The sequence below is a fragment of the Cynocephalus volans genome, chromosome 9, assembly GCF_027409185.1.
Source record: "Cynocephalus volans isolate mCynVol1 chromosome 9, mCynVol1.pri, whole genome shotgun sequence".
NCBI lineage: Eukaryota > Metazoa > Chordata > Mammalia > Dermoptera > Cynocephalidae > Cynocephalus > Cynocephalus volans.
The window spans coordinates 147,826,412-147,843,746 of NC_084468.1; the positions used below are offsets into that span (position 1 = coordinate 147,826,412).

Below are 17,335 nucleotides of genomic sequence, written 5' to 3' on the forward strand. Positions count from 1 at the left end.
ATGGAGTTTGCGACAGCCCTGGCAGACCTCCAAGAGGAGTCTAGCTGCCCCATCTGTCTGGACTACTTGAAAGACCCAGTGACCATCAACTGTGGGCACAACTTCTGTCACTCCTGCCTCAGTATATCCTGGAAGGATCTAGATGATACTTTTCCCTGTCCTGTCTGCCATTTTTGCTGTCCACACAGGAATTTCAGGAGAAACCCCCAGCTCTGTAATTTGACTGAAATTGCTAAGCTACTCCAGGTCAGAAGAAGCAAGAGGAAGAGGCATGAAGAGAGTGCTGTGTGTGAGAAGCACAATAAGTTTCTGACCCTTTTCTGTGTGAAGGACCTCGAGGTTTTATGTACACAGTGCAGTTTAGCCACTGAACACCAGAATCACTACATTTGCGCCATTAAGAAAGCTGCCTTTTATCACAGAAAAATTCTAGAACATAGCATTGAGCCCTTGAAGCATAATATGGAACGAGTTGAAAAAGTGATAACTCTACAGGGCAGCAAATTAGTAGAGCTGAAAAAGAAAGTAGAATATAGGAGAGAAGAAATAAATTCTGAATTTGAGCAAATCAGACTCTTTTTACAGAATGAGCAAAAGGCTATTCTTAGGCAGATACAAGAAGAAGAGCTGGACATTTTAGCAAAAATAAATGAAAACCTTGTAACATTCTCAGATGATGTTTCCACATTAAAACATCTCCTAAGGGAGATAGAGGGCAAATGTGTGAAGACAGACCTGGAATTACTCCGGCATGTTAAGCGTATCCACCACAGGTATCAAAATCTAAAATACCCTGAACTCTCTTCATTCAGGTTAACAAAATATGGTTTCAGTCTTCCACCACAATATTCTGGCTTGGACAAAATTATCAAGCCATTTCAAGTAGATGTGATTCTAGATCTTGACACAGCACATCCTCAACTTATGGTTTCTGAAGATAGAAAAGCTGTGCGATATGGAAGAACGAAACAAACCATGTGTTATAACAGAAGGAGATTTTATGTCTGCCCTGCTATCTTGGGTTCTCAGAGATTTACTTCTGGCAGACATTACTGGGAGGTAGAAGTGGGAAACAAGCCTAAGTGGATATTGGGCGTGTGTCAAGACTGTCTTCCTAGGAACTGGCAGAATCAGCCATCAGTTCTCGGTGGATTCTGGGCAATTGGGAAATACATTGAAAGTGGTTATGTTGCATCAGGTCCTAAGAGAACCCAGCTTCTGCCAGGAGTGAGACCCAGCAAGATTGGCATTTTTCTGGACTATGAATTGGGTGAGGTTTCCTTCTATAATATGAATGATAGATCTGTTCTCTATACTTTTCATGATCCTTTTACAGATGCCATTTGGCCTTATTTCTATATTGGAACAGATTCTGAACCTCTTAAAATCTGTTCAGTATCAGATTATGAAAGATAAAGAACCTGGTAAATGATTCTGCTTTAGTTATTAGGGGAAACTTAAGCCAGTAAACTGAATCTCATTATTTCTGGAATCTTTTTAAGTTTTACCACTGAAAACCTGAGTAGATTATTCTCTGTCCTTTTCAGCAACTATGAAAATGTGACAGTAATACCAGTTTCATACATGTTATGAATACTAATTGTCAGGTGCCTTGAATTCTAAGATAAAATGTTTGAGAATTCTAGGGCTGGCCCATGGCTCACTCAGGAGAGTGTGGTGCTGATAACACCAAGGCCATGGGTTCGGATCCCATATACGGATGGCCAGTTAGCTCGGTGGGTGAACATGGTGCTGGCAACACCAAGTCAAGGGTTAAGATCCCCTCACTGGTCGTCTTTAAAAAAAAAAAAAAGTTTGAGAATTCTGTTAATATGTCCAATAAAACAAGTCAGACATGTAAAGTTGTATGAATTGTTATTTAAATATCATGCTTACCACATACCTGCCTTTCTTTTTAGTGGATTCTTCTGTATATCTGCATATTTCTCATCAAAGTTTTCTGCTTTTTATTTTATTAACTTATTTCTGTAGATAATGAGGGTTTAACTTTTTTTTTTTTTTTTTTTGTGGTTTTTTCGTGACCGGCACTTAGCCAGTGAGTGCACCGGTCAGTCCTATATAGGATCCGAACCCGCGGCGGGAGCGTCGCTGCGCTCCCAGCGCAGCACTCTACCAAGTGCGCCACGGGCTCGGCCCTATGAGGGTTTAACTTTTAAGAAACCTTTTATAATTGCATAACACATAAATTAGCTGGAAATGAATCTAGCTATTAATATGCAAGAATTTCATGCAGAAAATTATGAACATTTAGTGAAAGGTGTTGAAGAAGACCTTTATAAATGTCAGAGTTTACCATATCCATGGATTGGAAGACTCAGTATAATAAAGGTGTTGATTCTCTCCAGTTTGTATTATAGCTGTTCAGACTTGAGACTCACAGCATAGACTGACTTTTACCTGCTTCAGGTACTATTAGTCATCATCATATCAGAAAACTTGTATATAGCATTTTCTGTATTCTCAGTGCTTTAGCTCTCTCCTCTCAACTGTTCTATGAGATCAGCTCTACCATTTTGTGGTGGAAAAAAATTGAGGTCCAGGGGGCCTATATTCTGGGAGCCATGCTCTCAGGCTTACAAGTTAGGCAGAGCCAAGGTTCAAACCCAGTGTGTTGTTGCAGAGTTCACTCATAATAGCCACATGGTATGGTCAACTTGGGCAGCTTAAGGGCAACAAGAGTTTTGCAGCCTGAGGTTTAGCAAGAGCAGTTTAGTGAGGTTTTACCACATGCGGGGTCTGGTCACACAGAAATTCAGTAATTGACCAGGAATCTGGACTCAATTTTGTCTTGTTGCACACTGAAGCCAGTCCTTTCTACCATGGTTTCCAGTTGCTGGTGCAAGAAGTGACTTTATCACAATCACCAGAATGCTTGTCAAAAATACAGATTCTCAAATTAGAAACATATTTTTAAAAAAGAAAAAGAAAATACAGATTCTCTGACCTCACTTATGGAGACAAAAGAAGCACATTATTTTTTCTAAATAAACTTTTTTTTTTTTTTTCAAATGAGTCAGTTTAGTTCCAGGTGATATTTGGGGTGTAACAAAGACTGAAGAGCAGTATAGGATTCAGGCCTAGGTTTACTCTGATCTTACAGCCTCCAGGTTCAGGTTGTGTGTGAGAAGAAGCTGCCTCAGTGTGGATTGACATGGGGTCCCGGGGTTCCTCCCCATCAAGCCACCTAGATGCTGAGCAGGATGGAGTCTGGCTAGATCCAAGTGAGCCCCTCATTGGGAACTTTTATGTATTTTTTATTGGAACACAGTTGATTGTACATATCTGTAGGGTACAGCATTGAATATCAATACTTGTGTGCAGTATGTGATGTTCAAATCAGTATAATTAGTATGTTCAACATTATACAATGTAATGGATTTTCCATGGCCCTTTACCAATTCCCCCCTTTCCCCCCTCCCCCACCCCTTTCTCACCTCTAGTAATTTCAGTTCTGATTTCTACTTTTGAAAGTTCAACATATTAATTGATTGTTCTATGTTTGTTTCTTTTTATTTGTTCATTTTGGGGGAGCTTTTATTGGCCTGGAGCAGGACTTTATCTGAGGACTCAGAGTGAGAAAGGCCTCATTCCATTGGGTAGATCCTAGGGAGGAGGGAACCTGGGGCCATGGCAGCCTGTGATGGAGGAAGCAACCCAACCAGGGGGATCTGAGAGTCTTCATGGGCAAGTGGGATGTTTTCGGAGATAAATGCATTAGATTCTTGTTATAAAAAAGCCACCTAGTCAAGCGTGCCCCATTAGCATTCTCAGCACTGAACTGGAAACTCCATCTTGATGAAACCATTGCTGCTGTTACAGAGGCACTGACCACCAACACATCATTGGGGACTTCCCCAAATATTGGAAGGGGGGTTAGAACATGGAAAGTCGGGGACAGCCTGTGGCTCACTCAGGAGAGTGCGGTGCTGATAACACCAAGGCCATGGATTTGGATCCCATGTAGGGATGGCTGGTTTGCTCATTGGGTGAGCATGGTGCTGACAAGATCAAGTCAAGGGTTAAGATCCCCTTACCGGTAATCTTTAAAAAAAAAAAAAAAAAATGGAAAGTCAAAAAGAGTGACTGTATTTATTGGATACCCACACTGTCCACCCACCAAAAACAAAAAAGGGACTATATTTGTTTGCTAGGGCTGTCATCACAAAATATCACAGAATAGGTCACGTAACAGAAGTTTATTAATTTATTTTCTCACAGTTTAAGAGGCTAGAAACCCAAGATTAAGGTGTCAGCAGAGGCTATTCTTGGCTTGCAGAAGGCCACCTTCTTGCTATATCCTCACAAGGACCTTTCTCTTTTTATAAGGACACCAGTCAGATTGGATTAGGCCTCATTTAAATTAATCATTCCTTTAAAAGCTCTATCTCCAATTACAGTCACATTTTGTACTGGGGGTTAGGACTTAAAAATATGAATTTGGGGAGGGACACGCACACAAATACATAGCACCCTGGCTGGCAGGGTGAATACTTTAGGAAGATCCTGAAGAGAATGAATTTCTGGGAAAATAGCAGGAGGTGTGCTCCAGGTGTAGTTAAGGACACAGTCCAGGATGAGAGCCCTGTGTCCCCTGCTGGACCTGGTCTAGCTGTGTGGGGGTACATGGGGAAGGAAGGGTGTCAGTGTGAGTTGCTCTTGAGTGACCCCCACACTGGACTCTTTCTTTATGCTAAAACTTTAGTTACAGACAGCTACAGATAAAGTATATTATCATATATACATAGATCATTTCTACTCTTATACAGTATTCCAAATAATTTGTGAGATCCTGGCTATTATTTTTTTCTTCTATATAATCTGTTTTTCCTTCTATACAATGGAGACAATAAGAGGGCCGGCCCGTGGCTCACTCGGGAGAGTGTGGTGCTGACAGTGGAGACAATAAGAGTACTACTCCCTAAATCATTTTATTCCCTAAATGGTAAGCATATGGTAGAATCTCAACATTTGTTCAGTGAATCATGGATATCAAAAGAATACATGGCAAGTATTCAGGGAATGGCAAGGAGGCTGGTGTGCTGGAGCAGAGAGAACCAGAGATAGAGATTTTAGGAGGTAAAGTCAGAAATTGAGGAAGGGTAAAATAGGAAAATTGAGGAGGATGCTATAGGTCATGATAAACACACTTAGGCTATTTTACTTAGTAAAATGGGAGGGTTTGGAGCAGAGGAATGACACGGGAACGTTGGCTACACTCTTAAAAATAGATGGAAAACAGGGAGCCATCAGGAAGTTACTGCAATAATCCAGGCAAGAAATGATGAATGATTTATACCAAGGTGGTAGCAGTGGGAGTGCAGAGAAAAGGATTGAATTCTCCATTTTGAAAACAAAGCCTGCAGGATTTGTTGACGGTCTTGGTAAGAGGTGTGTGAGAAAAAGAAGGAAGGATCAAGGACGACAGGAATGTGTTCAGTCTGAGTAACTGGTAAATGGAGTAATCATCAACAGAAATGGAGAAGACTGCAGACTGCAGGAGGAGATGGACTGGGTAGGAATATTAGGAGTTCTGTTTAAACATATTAAGTTGGCCTTGCCTATTTGACACATGAGTGGAGATATCAAGTAGTGGTTGCATACAAGCATCTAGAGTTTAGGGAAGAGACACAAGGTGGAGGTAAAATTTGGGCGTTACCAGCATATGAATTATATTTAAAGACTTGACAGTAGAAATCACTTCAGCAGAGAGGTAGACAAAGTAGAGGTCCAGGGACTGAATTCTGGTTAGGGTTGCAGACAAAGAAGAGGGCTCAAACTTAAATTTGAATTTCATATAAACAACAAATAAGGTTTTTGGTTTTTGTTTACAACAATAACAAAAAATACCAATATTTATTCGAAAAGGTAATCAAATGTTCCAAGTAGCAGATATTATCAACTTTCAACACAGTCTCTAGGAATAACTCATAGTTCCGAACCATGCTTCAGAAAAACATTTCCAGCAGTCTGTGCAGGATTTATTCCTATTTTATCGTTTGTAATAATTGCACTAGTTGCTGCAGGAACTTTAAATTCTTCTGCTGCAAACTTTAAGACTGTTGTGAAAGGTGTTCTTTCAGGAAAGCTGAGTTCTTTGTACAGCAGTTGTGGGTCTGACATCAGTGTGATATGGCAGAGCTGGCCTGGCCAGGCACCCCACACTAACTCCATGAAATAATTTTTAGGATAAGTATGCCCCATGCAATATTTCAAATTTAACCAGTTGTGCTGTATTTTTATCTCGTAAGTCTGGCAAAGCTACTTCTGGTGCACTTTAGAGTTAGGAGAGATGAGGAGGATCCATGAAAGGGTCCAGAAGAATTGGCCAGAAATAAAGGACACCACGAGTGTATGTTGGTCTGCCAGCCAAGGTAAGAAAGTGTTTCAGGAAGAGAGAGTTAAGTGTGTTGAGGACTAAAAATGATCATTGGAATTAACCAAGCAAATACCCTTGGTAAATTTAAGAAAAGAGGTGTTGTGGAAGAGTGACTATGGAAACCTGCTTTCTAGTGTGTTCAAGGGAGTATGGGAGAAGAGAAATGAGGAAGAATAGAACACTCTGCATTGTTGCATGTGGAAAAAAATTAAGAACAAAAAAGAAAGAATGAAAAATAATGATGAGAACGTTCTTTCAAGGAGTTTTAAGATGGAAAGACTAGAAAAATGGGGTGGTAGCTGGAGGGGAAAGGAAGATCTAGAGAGGATTATTTCTTTTCATATTTGTAAAAAATTTCAGATGGGAGCAAAAACAACTCATTAATATGCTGATAGGAACAATCTGGTAGAGAGGCATAATTCAATGCAGGAAGGAGTGGAAGGATTGAGCATGTGAGTGACTAGGGAGGGGATTCATAGATGCACAGGCTTTATATGTGGTATATGCATGTCACACATGGAGTAGGAGTGTGTTCTCACTGTGGAGAATACCCCAGTCCATGAGGGACACAAAGGCAGATCAATGTGGGACCTCCTCCTCTCCAGGATTTGGCCTCTCAGATCCTGACAGCCTTGTTTGTTCTCCAGTGCCTTTCAATCTGTTGCTTCGTGTGTTTTATTCACCTTCGATGGTTGTTCTCAATGGACAAGTTAGGCCAGAAGCAGAACACTCTCTCCTTTTTGTGTTAGAAAATTTCAAATACATTCAAACAAACCCCCATGTACCGTCATCTATGTTCAACAAATGTCAACTCACAGGCAATCTTGTGTCTTCTATACCACACCCTCTTCTCCTCTGCACCTAATCCTATTGAAGCAAATAGACATCATTTCAGACATGGCACATCACTTGTATATACTTCAGTTTGTACCTCTAAAGAATACAAACTTTTTTTTTTTTTTTTTAAAGATGACCGGTAAGGGGATCTTAACTCTTGATTTGGTGTTGTCAGCACCACGCTCAGCCAGTGAGCGAACCGGCCATCCATATATGGGATCCGAACCCGGGGCCTTGGTGTTATCAGCACCGCACTCTCCCGAGTGAGCCACGGGCTGGCCCGGATACAAACTTTTTAAGAGTTTCATCAACACACACACATACACACACGTCACACCAGCATCACCCTGATACCAAAATCAGACAAAGATACAACAACAAAAAAACTACAGGCCAATATCCTTAATAAACATAGATACAAAAATTCTCAACAAAATGTTAGCAAACATAATTTAACAGCATATCAAAAAGATTATGCACAATGATCAAGTGGGATTTATCCCAGGGATGCAAGGATGTTTCAACATTCACAAATTAATAAATGTAACATACCACATCAATAAAATAAAAGAAAAAACCATACAATCATCCCAATAGATGCACAAAAAATTCCACATCCCTTCATGATAAAAGCTCTCTCAAATTAGGTACAGAAGGAAATTATCTTAACACGGTAAAAGCAATATATGACAAACCCACAGCTAACATCATCCTAAAAGGGGAAAAGTTGAAAGGTTTTTCTCTAAGAACAGGAACAAGTCAAGTATGTACAATATCACCACTCCTATGTAACATAGTACTGTAAAGTCTAGCCAGAGCAATTAGGCAAGAGAAAGAAATAAAGGGCATCCAAATTGGAAAGGGGAAGTCAAATTATCCCTGTTTTCAGATAACATAATCATATATAGAAAAACCTAAAGACAACATCAAAAAAAACTTAGAACTGAATAATTGATTCAGTAAAGTTGCAGGATACAAAATGAATATACAAAAATCAGTAGTGTTTCTATACACCAACAATAAACTAGTATTTAAAAAAAAAATCAAGGGGCCGGCCCGTGGCTCACTCGGGAGAGTGCGGTGCTGATAACATCAAGGCCATGGGTTTGGATCCCATATAGGGATGGCCGGTTTGCTCACTGGCTGAGCGTGGTGCTGACAACACCAAGCCAAGGGTTGAGATCCCCTTACCATTCATCTTTTTAAAGAAATAAAATAAAATAAAATAAAATAAAGTAAAATAAAACAGCTACCAGAAAAATAAAATAAAATAAAACAGCTACCAGAAAAAATGCCTAGGTATAAATGAAAGATCTCTACAATGAAAACTACAAGACACTGATAAAAGAAATTAAAGAGGACACAAAAAGATGGAAAGACACTCCATGTTTATGGATTGGAAAAATTAATGTTGTGAAAATGACCATACTACAAATGCGATCTACAGATTCAGTGCAATCCCCATCAAAATACCAATGACATTCTTCACAGAAATAGAAAAAAACAATTCCAACGTTTATATGAAGCAACAAAAGATCCTAAAAGCCAAAGCAACCCTGAGCAAAGAAATAAAGCTGGAGACATTCCACTACCTAACTTCAAATTATTCTTCTAACCTATAGTAACCAAAACAGCAGGGTACTGACGTATGGACCAATGGAAAAGACTAGAGAACTCAGAAATAAATTCACATATTTACAGTCAACCAAGCTTTGGCAAAGGTGCTGAGACCATATGTTGGGGAAAGGACAGACCCCTCAATAAATTGTGGTGGAAAAACTGGATATCCATGTGTAGGAGATGAAACTAGACCCATATCTCTTACCAGACACAAAAGTCTACTTAATATGGAGTAAAAATTTAACTGTAACACCTGAAACTATAAAACTTGTAGAAGAAAATACAGGAGAAAGGCTTCAGGACATCAGACTGGGAAAAGAGTTTGTGGAAAAGACCTCAAAAGCACAGGCAACAGAAGCAAAATAAACAAATGAAATTATATCAAATTAAAAAGCTTCTGCACAGCAAAGGAAACAATCAACAGAGCAAAGAGACAACCTGCAGAATGGGAGAAAATATTTGCCAAATATGCATCTGACAAGGGACTAATATCCATAATATACAAGGAACTCAAACAACTTGATAGTAAACAAACATACAAAAAAACCCCAAATAATCCAATTAAAAATGGGCAAAGGAACTGAATAGACATTTCTCAAAAGAAGACATACAAATAGACAACAGGTATGTGAAAAAGCGCTCAACATCACTAATCAGGGAAATGTAAATCAAAAGCACACTGAGAGGGCCGAGCCCGTGGCGCACTTGGTAGAGTGCTGCGCTGGGAGCGCGGCGACGCTCCCGCCGCGGGTTCGGATCCTATATAGGACTGACCAGTGCACTCACTGGCTGAGTGCCGGTCATGAAAAAACGACAAAAAAAAAAAAGCACACTGAGATACTATTTCACCCCAGGTAGACTGGCTATTATCAAAAAGAGAAAAAATAACAAATCCTGGCAAGGATACAGAGAAAGGAGAATTCTTATACATTGTTGATGGGTCTATAAATTAGTAAAGCCATCACAGAAAACTGTATAGAGGTTTCTCAAACAGATAGAACTACCATAAAATCCAGCAATCCTACTATCAGGTACATACCCAAAGGAATGGAAATCATCAAGTCAAAGGGATGCCTGGACTCCGATGTTAATCACAATAGCCAAGATAATGGAACCAACCTAAATGTCCATCAACAGATGATTGGGTAAAAAAAAAAATGAGGAATCCAGAGGTTGGCCGGCTAATTCAGTTGCTTAGAGCATGGTGTTATAACATCAAAGTGGGGCCAGCCCGTGGCTCACTCGGGAGAGTGCGGTGCTGATAACACCAAGGCCCCGGGTTCGGATCCTATATACAGATGGCCGGTTCGCTCACTGGCTGAGCGTGGTGCTGACAACACCAAGTCAAGGGTTAAGATCCCCTTACCGGTCATCTTTAAAAAAATAAATAAATAAATAAATAACATCAAAGTGGAGGGTTTGGATCCGCAGACCAGCCAGCTGCCCCCCTCCCAAAAAAAAAGAAAAAGAAAATGTGGTGTATATATACACTATGGAATACTACAGACATTAAAAAAATGAATTCTGGGCCAGCCCATGGCTCACTTGGGAGAGTGTGGTGTTGGTAACACCAAGGCCGTGGGTTCGGATCCTATATAGGGATGGCCGGTTAGCTCACTTGGGAGAGCATGGTGCTGACAATACCAAGTCAAGGACCTTACGAGTCATCTTTTAAAAAAAAAAAAGAATGAATTCTGCCATTTGCAGCAACATGGATGAGCTTGGAGAAATAAGTGAATTAAGTCAAGTACAGAAAGGGAAATACTGCATGTTCTCACTCAGATGTGTGAGCTAAAAAAATAAGTAAGTAAATAAATAATAATAATAAGTTGAACTTTAAGAAGAATAGAGTGTAGCTCACTTGGTTAGAGCATGGTGCTGATAACATGAAGAAGGTCCAGGGTTCAGATCGCCATACTGGCCTGCCGTCACACACACACACACACACACACACACACACACACACACACACACACACACACACACACACACAATGGAGAGTGTATAACTGTGGTTACTAGAGGTGGAAAAGAGAGGGTTGTGGGGGGAATCATAAATGGTTAGTTAATGGACAGAAAATTACAGCTAGATAAGAAAGATAAGTTCTATTGGTGTACAGTCCACCTAGGTATCTATAATTAACAAGTTACAGCGTGTTATCAAGAGAATAGGTGGGACCAGACGGTGCAGGGCCTTTGGTCACTTTCTAAGAGCTGTGAAAGCCACTCCACTGTTTTAAGGAGCATGATTAAAATTGCAGTTTGAAGAAAGATAACAAGTAGGCAATGGAAATGTTACCAAACCCGTCTGGCTGCCTGCCCCAGACGAAAACAAATGACTTAAAAGTCAAATGTTGGTAAAGAAGGAAGTCAGCTTTATTCAGTAATACCAGCAACCTGAAGGAGATGTTAGGCTAACCCATCTCCATGGTAAACCTGAAGGAGATGGCAAGACTAAAACCATCTCAAAGAGATTTACTGAGGAGTTTTCAAAGAAGGTGTATTAGTCCGTTTTGTGTTGCTTATACAAAATACACGAAACTGGGTAATTATAAAGAAAAATGACATTTACTGCTTATAGTTTCTGACGCTAGGAAGTCCAAAGTCCATCTGGTGGTGGTGACAGTGACCCAGGGGTCCCACATTGCAAGATGGTGGAAGCAGAGAGAGCAAGACAGACTCTCCTCTTCTTTTAAAGCCTTCAGAACCACATCCCTGACCACCATTTTTATCCCATTCACTACTGCATGGTCCTACAATCCAATCACCTCGTCTAGTTTCCACCTTCCAATTACCATAATAGGATTTCCCACCCTCTTAACAGTCACAGTGGGAGCTAAGTTCCTAATAAATAAAATGTGGGGGACACAATTCAAGCTTCAGTGAGTTTGGGGGGGACATAATTCAATCCACTACAAAGGGTATTGAGGGAATGGAATGTGGAAAACAAAAAGCAGGAGGGAGGGGGACGTGTAAGGAGCCAGGTGTAAATCCTCACCAAGCCTCCATCTGGCTTCTGTTCTCCTTGACGTTATCTTAGGTTCCTGCAAGATTTTGATTTGCTTCGGTGTGGAATCAGCTTTGCTTTATTGATGTCTAACTTGGTTTCTCAGTGTCTGGATAGTATATGTCTCATGACAAGTTTGCAGCTCCAGGCTATCTGGAAAACAACTTTACATTTATATAAATAATGTTATGTCATTCTGCCCCATAACCAAGGTTTTTTTGTTTGTTTTGTTTTTTTTAATGTTTTGTTTTTATTGGTTATGAATATTCATAGAGTACCATAACCAAGGTTTGAAATAACAAGTAACCAAGAGGGGGATTCAAAGAAATGCATGCTAAGAAAATAACTTTTTTTTTTTTTTTAAATAAAGATGACCGGTAAGGGGATCTCAACCCTTGGCTTGGTGTTGTCAGCACCACGCTCAGCCAGTGAGCAAACCGGCCATCCCTATATAGGATCCGAACCCGTGGCCTTGGTGTTATCAGCACCGCACTCTACCGAGTGAGCCACGGGCCGGCCTAGAAAATAACTTTTAAAAAATTTTTTTCCTATAGCCCCAGTGGTTTTAGTTTCCACCATGGCTTCAGTCCTGCTCACTCCAACAGAAAGCGGTGAGGTAGCGTGAATGGGAGTAAATCACTTAAGAGACCAAGCAGTGTAGATGGGTGGAGATGGCCATGTTGTCACTTGGACTCAGAGAGGACCTGGGATCTGCCTCAGGATCAGGGTGAGGTGGAGGTGTAAGAAGTGAGGGGTCATTTTATGGCTCACACCAACCCCTTGGTGCATCACCAGGAAAAGGGGTCAGCAGATGCTCACAGGCCACCACACTCAGGCACTGTTGTTTCCTGATGCACTCTGGGGTGTACTGAGGCTCTTTTCCTCCCATGGTGTTTTAGTCCATTTTGTGTTGCTATAACAGAATACCTGGAACTGGGTAATTTATAAAAAACAGGTTTATTTGGTTTATGATTCTGGGACAGCTGCATCTGCCCTGGGCCTCAGGCTGCTTCTACTCATGGTGGAAAGCAGCCGGCAGCCGTGGGTACAAGCAGATCACATGGTGAGAGGAAGCAAGAGAGAGAGAGAGAGGAGGTGCCAGGGTCCTATAAACAACCAGCTCTCAGGAACTAATAGAGCAAGAACTCACTCAGTCCCCCCTCCCCCAGGGAGAGCATTAATCCGTTCATGAGGGATCCACCACCATGACTCAAACAGCTTCCAGCACTGCCACAGTGGGGATCAGATTTACTCACGAGTTTTGACGGGGACAACACATCCAAACTCTATCACATGGGTTGCTTATGTCCAGATTCTTCATTTCCTGGAGACAGTGATTCAGGGACCTTGAACCATCAACAGCTGCACAGCTGTCTCTGGCTTGGGACTTTTCACAGGTTCTCCTCCTGTGCCTCAGGCACCCCCATGGTTGGGTTGGTCTCCATAAACCACCCCCTGCTGGTGGGGGGCTTCTGCAGTCACTGCAATAAGTCACAGCTTGTGAGGGGGCAGAAAGCAAGTGATGGACTCAACCTAGACTTCTGCCACTGAAGGGCAAAGTTGTCCCTCTGTCCCGTACAGTGCTGGAAGCCTGACACTGGAAAGAGAGGGTTCAACTGGTTGGTTCCCGAGTCAAACTTACTTGGGCCAGAATAGGAAAAGAACTACTTAGCCTTTCATATTTTCAGTTTCTTCATCAGCAAAGATGGGATCAAGTGTTTCGAGAGGATTAAGGGAGGATCACAAAAGTGTAAATTAGTTCATGCATACAAATACACTGCCTGGCCCTCCTGGCCTAATGCAATCACAGGAGATTCCCTCCCCACCCACAAGACTTCTGAACATCCTCACCCACTGCCCTGCCTTCCCTCCTGCAGGAAGGAGCTGCCAGTCTTTGTTGGGCGGGGACCTAATAGCTCCAACCTCCTAGTGGTACATATATACCACAGTTGAACAGTGACTGCAAGGTTTGCTGCAAGACTGGCTTTGGAGACCCCTCTCTGAGGCCTCTTCCAAGACCCTTCCAGAGGCCCCTGCTCTAGGTAAGCAGGGAGATGGGATTATGTGGGTTTGGCAGGCTGGAACATAGTAAGACCCGTGGCTTCCTGAGCGCCTGCTCTGTGCCAGGCAGGAGGTCACACCTCGCAAGGGAATCCAAACACCATATGGCATTATTTTAACACAACTAAGTGCTTGCTAAAAATATATGTACCTAGGTCCCACCCTGCCCTGTGAGGTCAGAAAAGCTGTGGACTATGGGCCGGCCCGTGGCTCACTTGGGAGAGTGTGGTGCTGATAGCACTAAGGCCACGGGTTCGGATCCCATATAGGGATGGCCTGTTTGCTCACTTGGGAGAGCGTGTTGCTGACTACACCAAGTCAAGGGTTAAGATCCCCTTACCAGTCATCTTTTTCAGAAAAGAAAAGATAAGAAAAGCTGTGGACTAACCTCTGTGACTGATCATGTGCTCAGCGGTGCTGATCTGAAGCCAAGTGTGGAATCACCTTCCAGATATCATAGTAAGGGGCTTGAACTTTCTCAATCAAACCAGTGGGCTTGCTTACAGACACTCAGCTCAAGTAGGTTGTCCAGATTCTCTCAGGTCTTAAGGGAGACCCAGGAACCTAGCCAAGATTTTATCATTCAACAGCTGTTTAGGCCAGGGACTGAGGAGACCCAATCATGGCAAGGGTGACATGGAGGTCACAGTTACTGGGCAATGCAGATCTCCAAATGTGTGAAAATTTGCAACAGTCATAAGAGTTAAAAGGACAATTCATGATGCTGACCTACTGTTCCATGACATTGTTTTAGGGTCAGGCGGAGCTTGGATTGGGAGGAAGTGACAAATGAGCTGAGAGCTGGCTACAGCACAGGAGACAAGGGATCTACTTATGCACAGGTGCTGGGGCCAGAGGAAGTGCAGCCTACTGGAGAAAGTAAGAACTGCACATGGTACTAAGATATGCTGGAGCTGAAGGAAGGACTGGGGTCCTCTTGATGGGACCCGCAGTCCTGTGGGAGAGAGTCATGGTTAAATTTGGGCGTGGAGAGCAGATGAGAGGAGGCCCCAGTCAGTGCTAATGGGTTGGCAGATGGGGGCAGGGGAGGTATCTCCTGGGGACAAGGTAGCTTTGAGGATGGCAGTAGTGGTGACAACAAAAGATGTGTTCCTTGACCATAGGATCCTGAATGTGGAAAGTCTGGGGTACCATCAAACACAAATGAGGACCTTCTGTGTCCCAGGCCTGCTGTCGGGACCATCTTCTCTCCTCAGTATGTCCTTTCTGAATAGTCCAAGGTCCCATCACTATACCTGGAGGAGCCAGGATTTCAGCCCAGGCAGCCTGGCCCAGAGGCCTTGCTCTCTCACCCCCAGGCTCCTCACCTTCCTGCTCCTCTGCCCTGTGTCTGCAATCTAATTCATCTTCACCATTGCCAATCAGATGAGGCACGAACAACAGTCTCTCTTGATTTGTTTTGTTTTTTGGCGGCCGGTATAGGGATGGAATCCTGGACATTGGTTTTATCAGCACCACACTAACCAACTGAACTAACTGGCCAGCTCTCTCCTCTTCTCCACTCTCCTGTGTCTGTGTTATTACCAGTCATCTGCTTTGTTTTCATAATTGTCCATTTGTTTTTATGATTTGAATTTACACAAATCGATAGACTTTCACGTAGCCTAGCTTTGATTTCAACTTCTATTGTGTAGCACTTCACAGATCCCAATTTTAACCTTGGGGTGTTTGCCAGGATGTATCCCCTGTAGGGTGCTCTGAACTCCAAGTTTGTTCCCTCAACCCTGAGATTCAGCTGAAAGCTCTACTTAGCCTCTCAGCTTCTGTTTCAGAATCAGTAACTGCATCTTAAGGAAAGTTCCAGTCTCCTCTTCTCAGAATCTAATCCCCACAAATCCTTACTAGTTGGTAACTCACCATTAACTTCAAAGAGTAATTGTGTATGTGTTTCTCAGTTTTGTTACACATTGAAACCCTGACCTCTAATTTCTTTATGTGCATCATGTGAAGATAAGCTTTCCAAGTTGGCAGAATTTTCAGAGTAAGTCTATCTAGTCCAACTCCCATGCACTTATGTACACAGCTTGATATATCTATCAGTTGAGAAAGTTAGATGAAAAACAAGTAAATGTCGGTACATTATGAATACAGTGCTATCAGAATATTTGTGATTTAAGCCAAGAAGTACCAGAATCGTGTTTTAGGTTTTCACAAGACTGCAATGAATTTTTTTTTTTTTTTAAAGATGACCGGTAAGGGGATCTCAACCCTTGGCTTGGTGTTGTCAGCACCACGCTCAGCCACTGAGCAAACCGGCCATCCCTATATAGGATGCGAACCCGTGGCCTTGGTGTTATCAGCACCACACTCTCCCGAGTGAGCCACGGGCCGGCCCTATCATCTAGTTTTTATATTTTTTATTTTTCTTCTTTGTTGTTTTCTTTTCTCTATTTTTTTGTGTTTGTTTGTTTGTTTCATTTTTTCGTTTTTCTATTTTCTAGTTTTAATTCAGTCAAACTGCATCACCACCAACCCCCCACCACCAATTTATATGTTGAAGCCCTAACTCCCTGTGTGATTATATTTGGAGTTATGGACTTTAAGGAGGTAATTAAAGTTAAATGAGGTCATATGTATTGGGTCCTCAACTAATAGGACTGGTGTCTTCATAAGAAGAGAAAGAGGCACCAGAAATATACATGTACAGAGGAAAGGCCATGTGAGAACACAGGGAGAAGGCAGCTGTCTACAGCCAAGGAGACAGGCCTCAGGAGAAACCAAACCTGCCAACACCTTGAACTTGAACTTCCAATCTCCAGAGCTGTGAGAAAATAAATTTCTGTTGTTTAAGCCTTAACAGACTAATACATCCAGCTATGTATCACCTGGAAAAAGGTTAACAATATATTTTTTCAAAAAATATACTAACTATGGGCTGGCCAGTTAGTTCAGTTTGTTAAAGTGCACAGCCTTATAATGTCAAGGTCAGGGTTCGGATCCCTAGACCGGCCAACCAAAAAAAAAAAACCATTAACTACAATAAACTATCCTATTGGATCCTGGAACATAAAAACAACCTTACTGAAATATTGTGAAACCCAAATAAAACCTGTAATTAATAGTTTTATACAAATGTTAATTTCTTCATGTTGATAAACATATCATGACTATGTAAGATTTTAACATGAGGGGAATCTAGTTAAAGGATACACAGAATTCTCTGTACTAGGGTCAGCCCGTGGCTCACTTGGGAGAGTGTAGTACTGATAACACCAAGGCCACGGGTTCGGATCCCTATATAGGGATGGCCAGTTGGCTCACTTGGGAGAGCATGGTGCTGACAACACCGTCAAGGGTTAAGATTCCCTTACCTGTCATCTTATAAAAAAAAAAAATTCTCTGTACTATTCTGCAATGTTTTGTGGTTGGTTTTTTAAAGGAAGCAGGCTATAT

At 41.9% G+C, this 17,335-nt stretch overlaps 1 protein-coding gene across 1 annotated transcript; it reads left to right on the plus strand.

The window, feature by feature from the left end:
• Positions 1 to 1,416, plus strand: LOC134386151 (tripartite motif-containing protein 60-like). The gene has a single exon (XM_063108201.1). The coding sequence runs from the start codon at positions 1 to 3 to the stop codon at positions 1,414 to 1,416; it is 1,416 nt and encodes a 471-aa protein (XP_062964271.1).
• Positions 1,417 to 17,335: the final 15,919 nt, after the last annotated feature.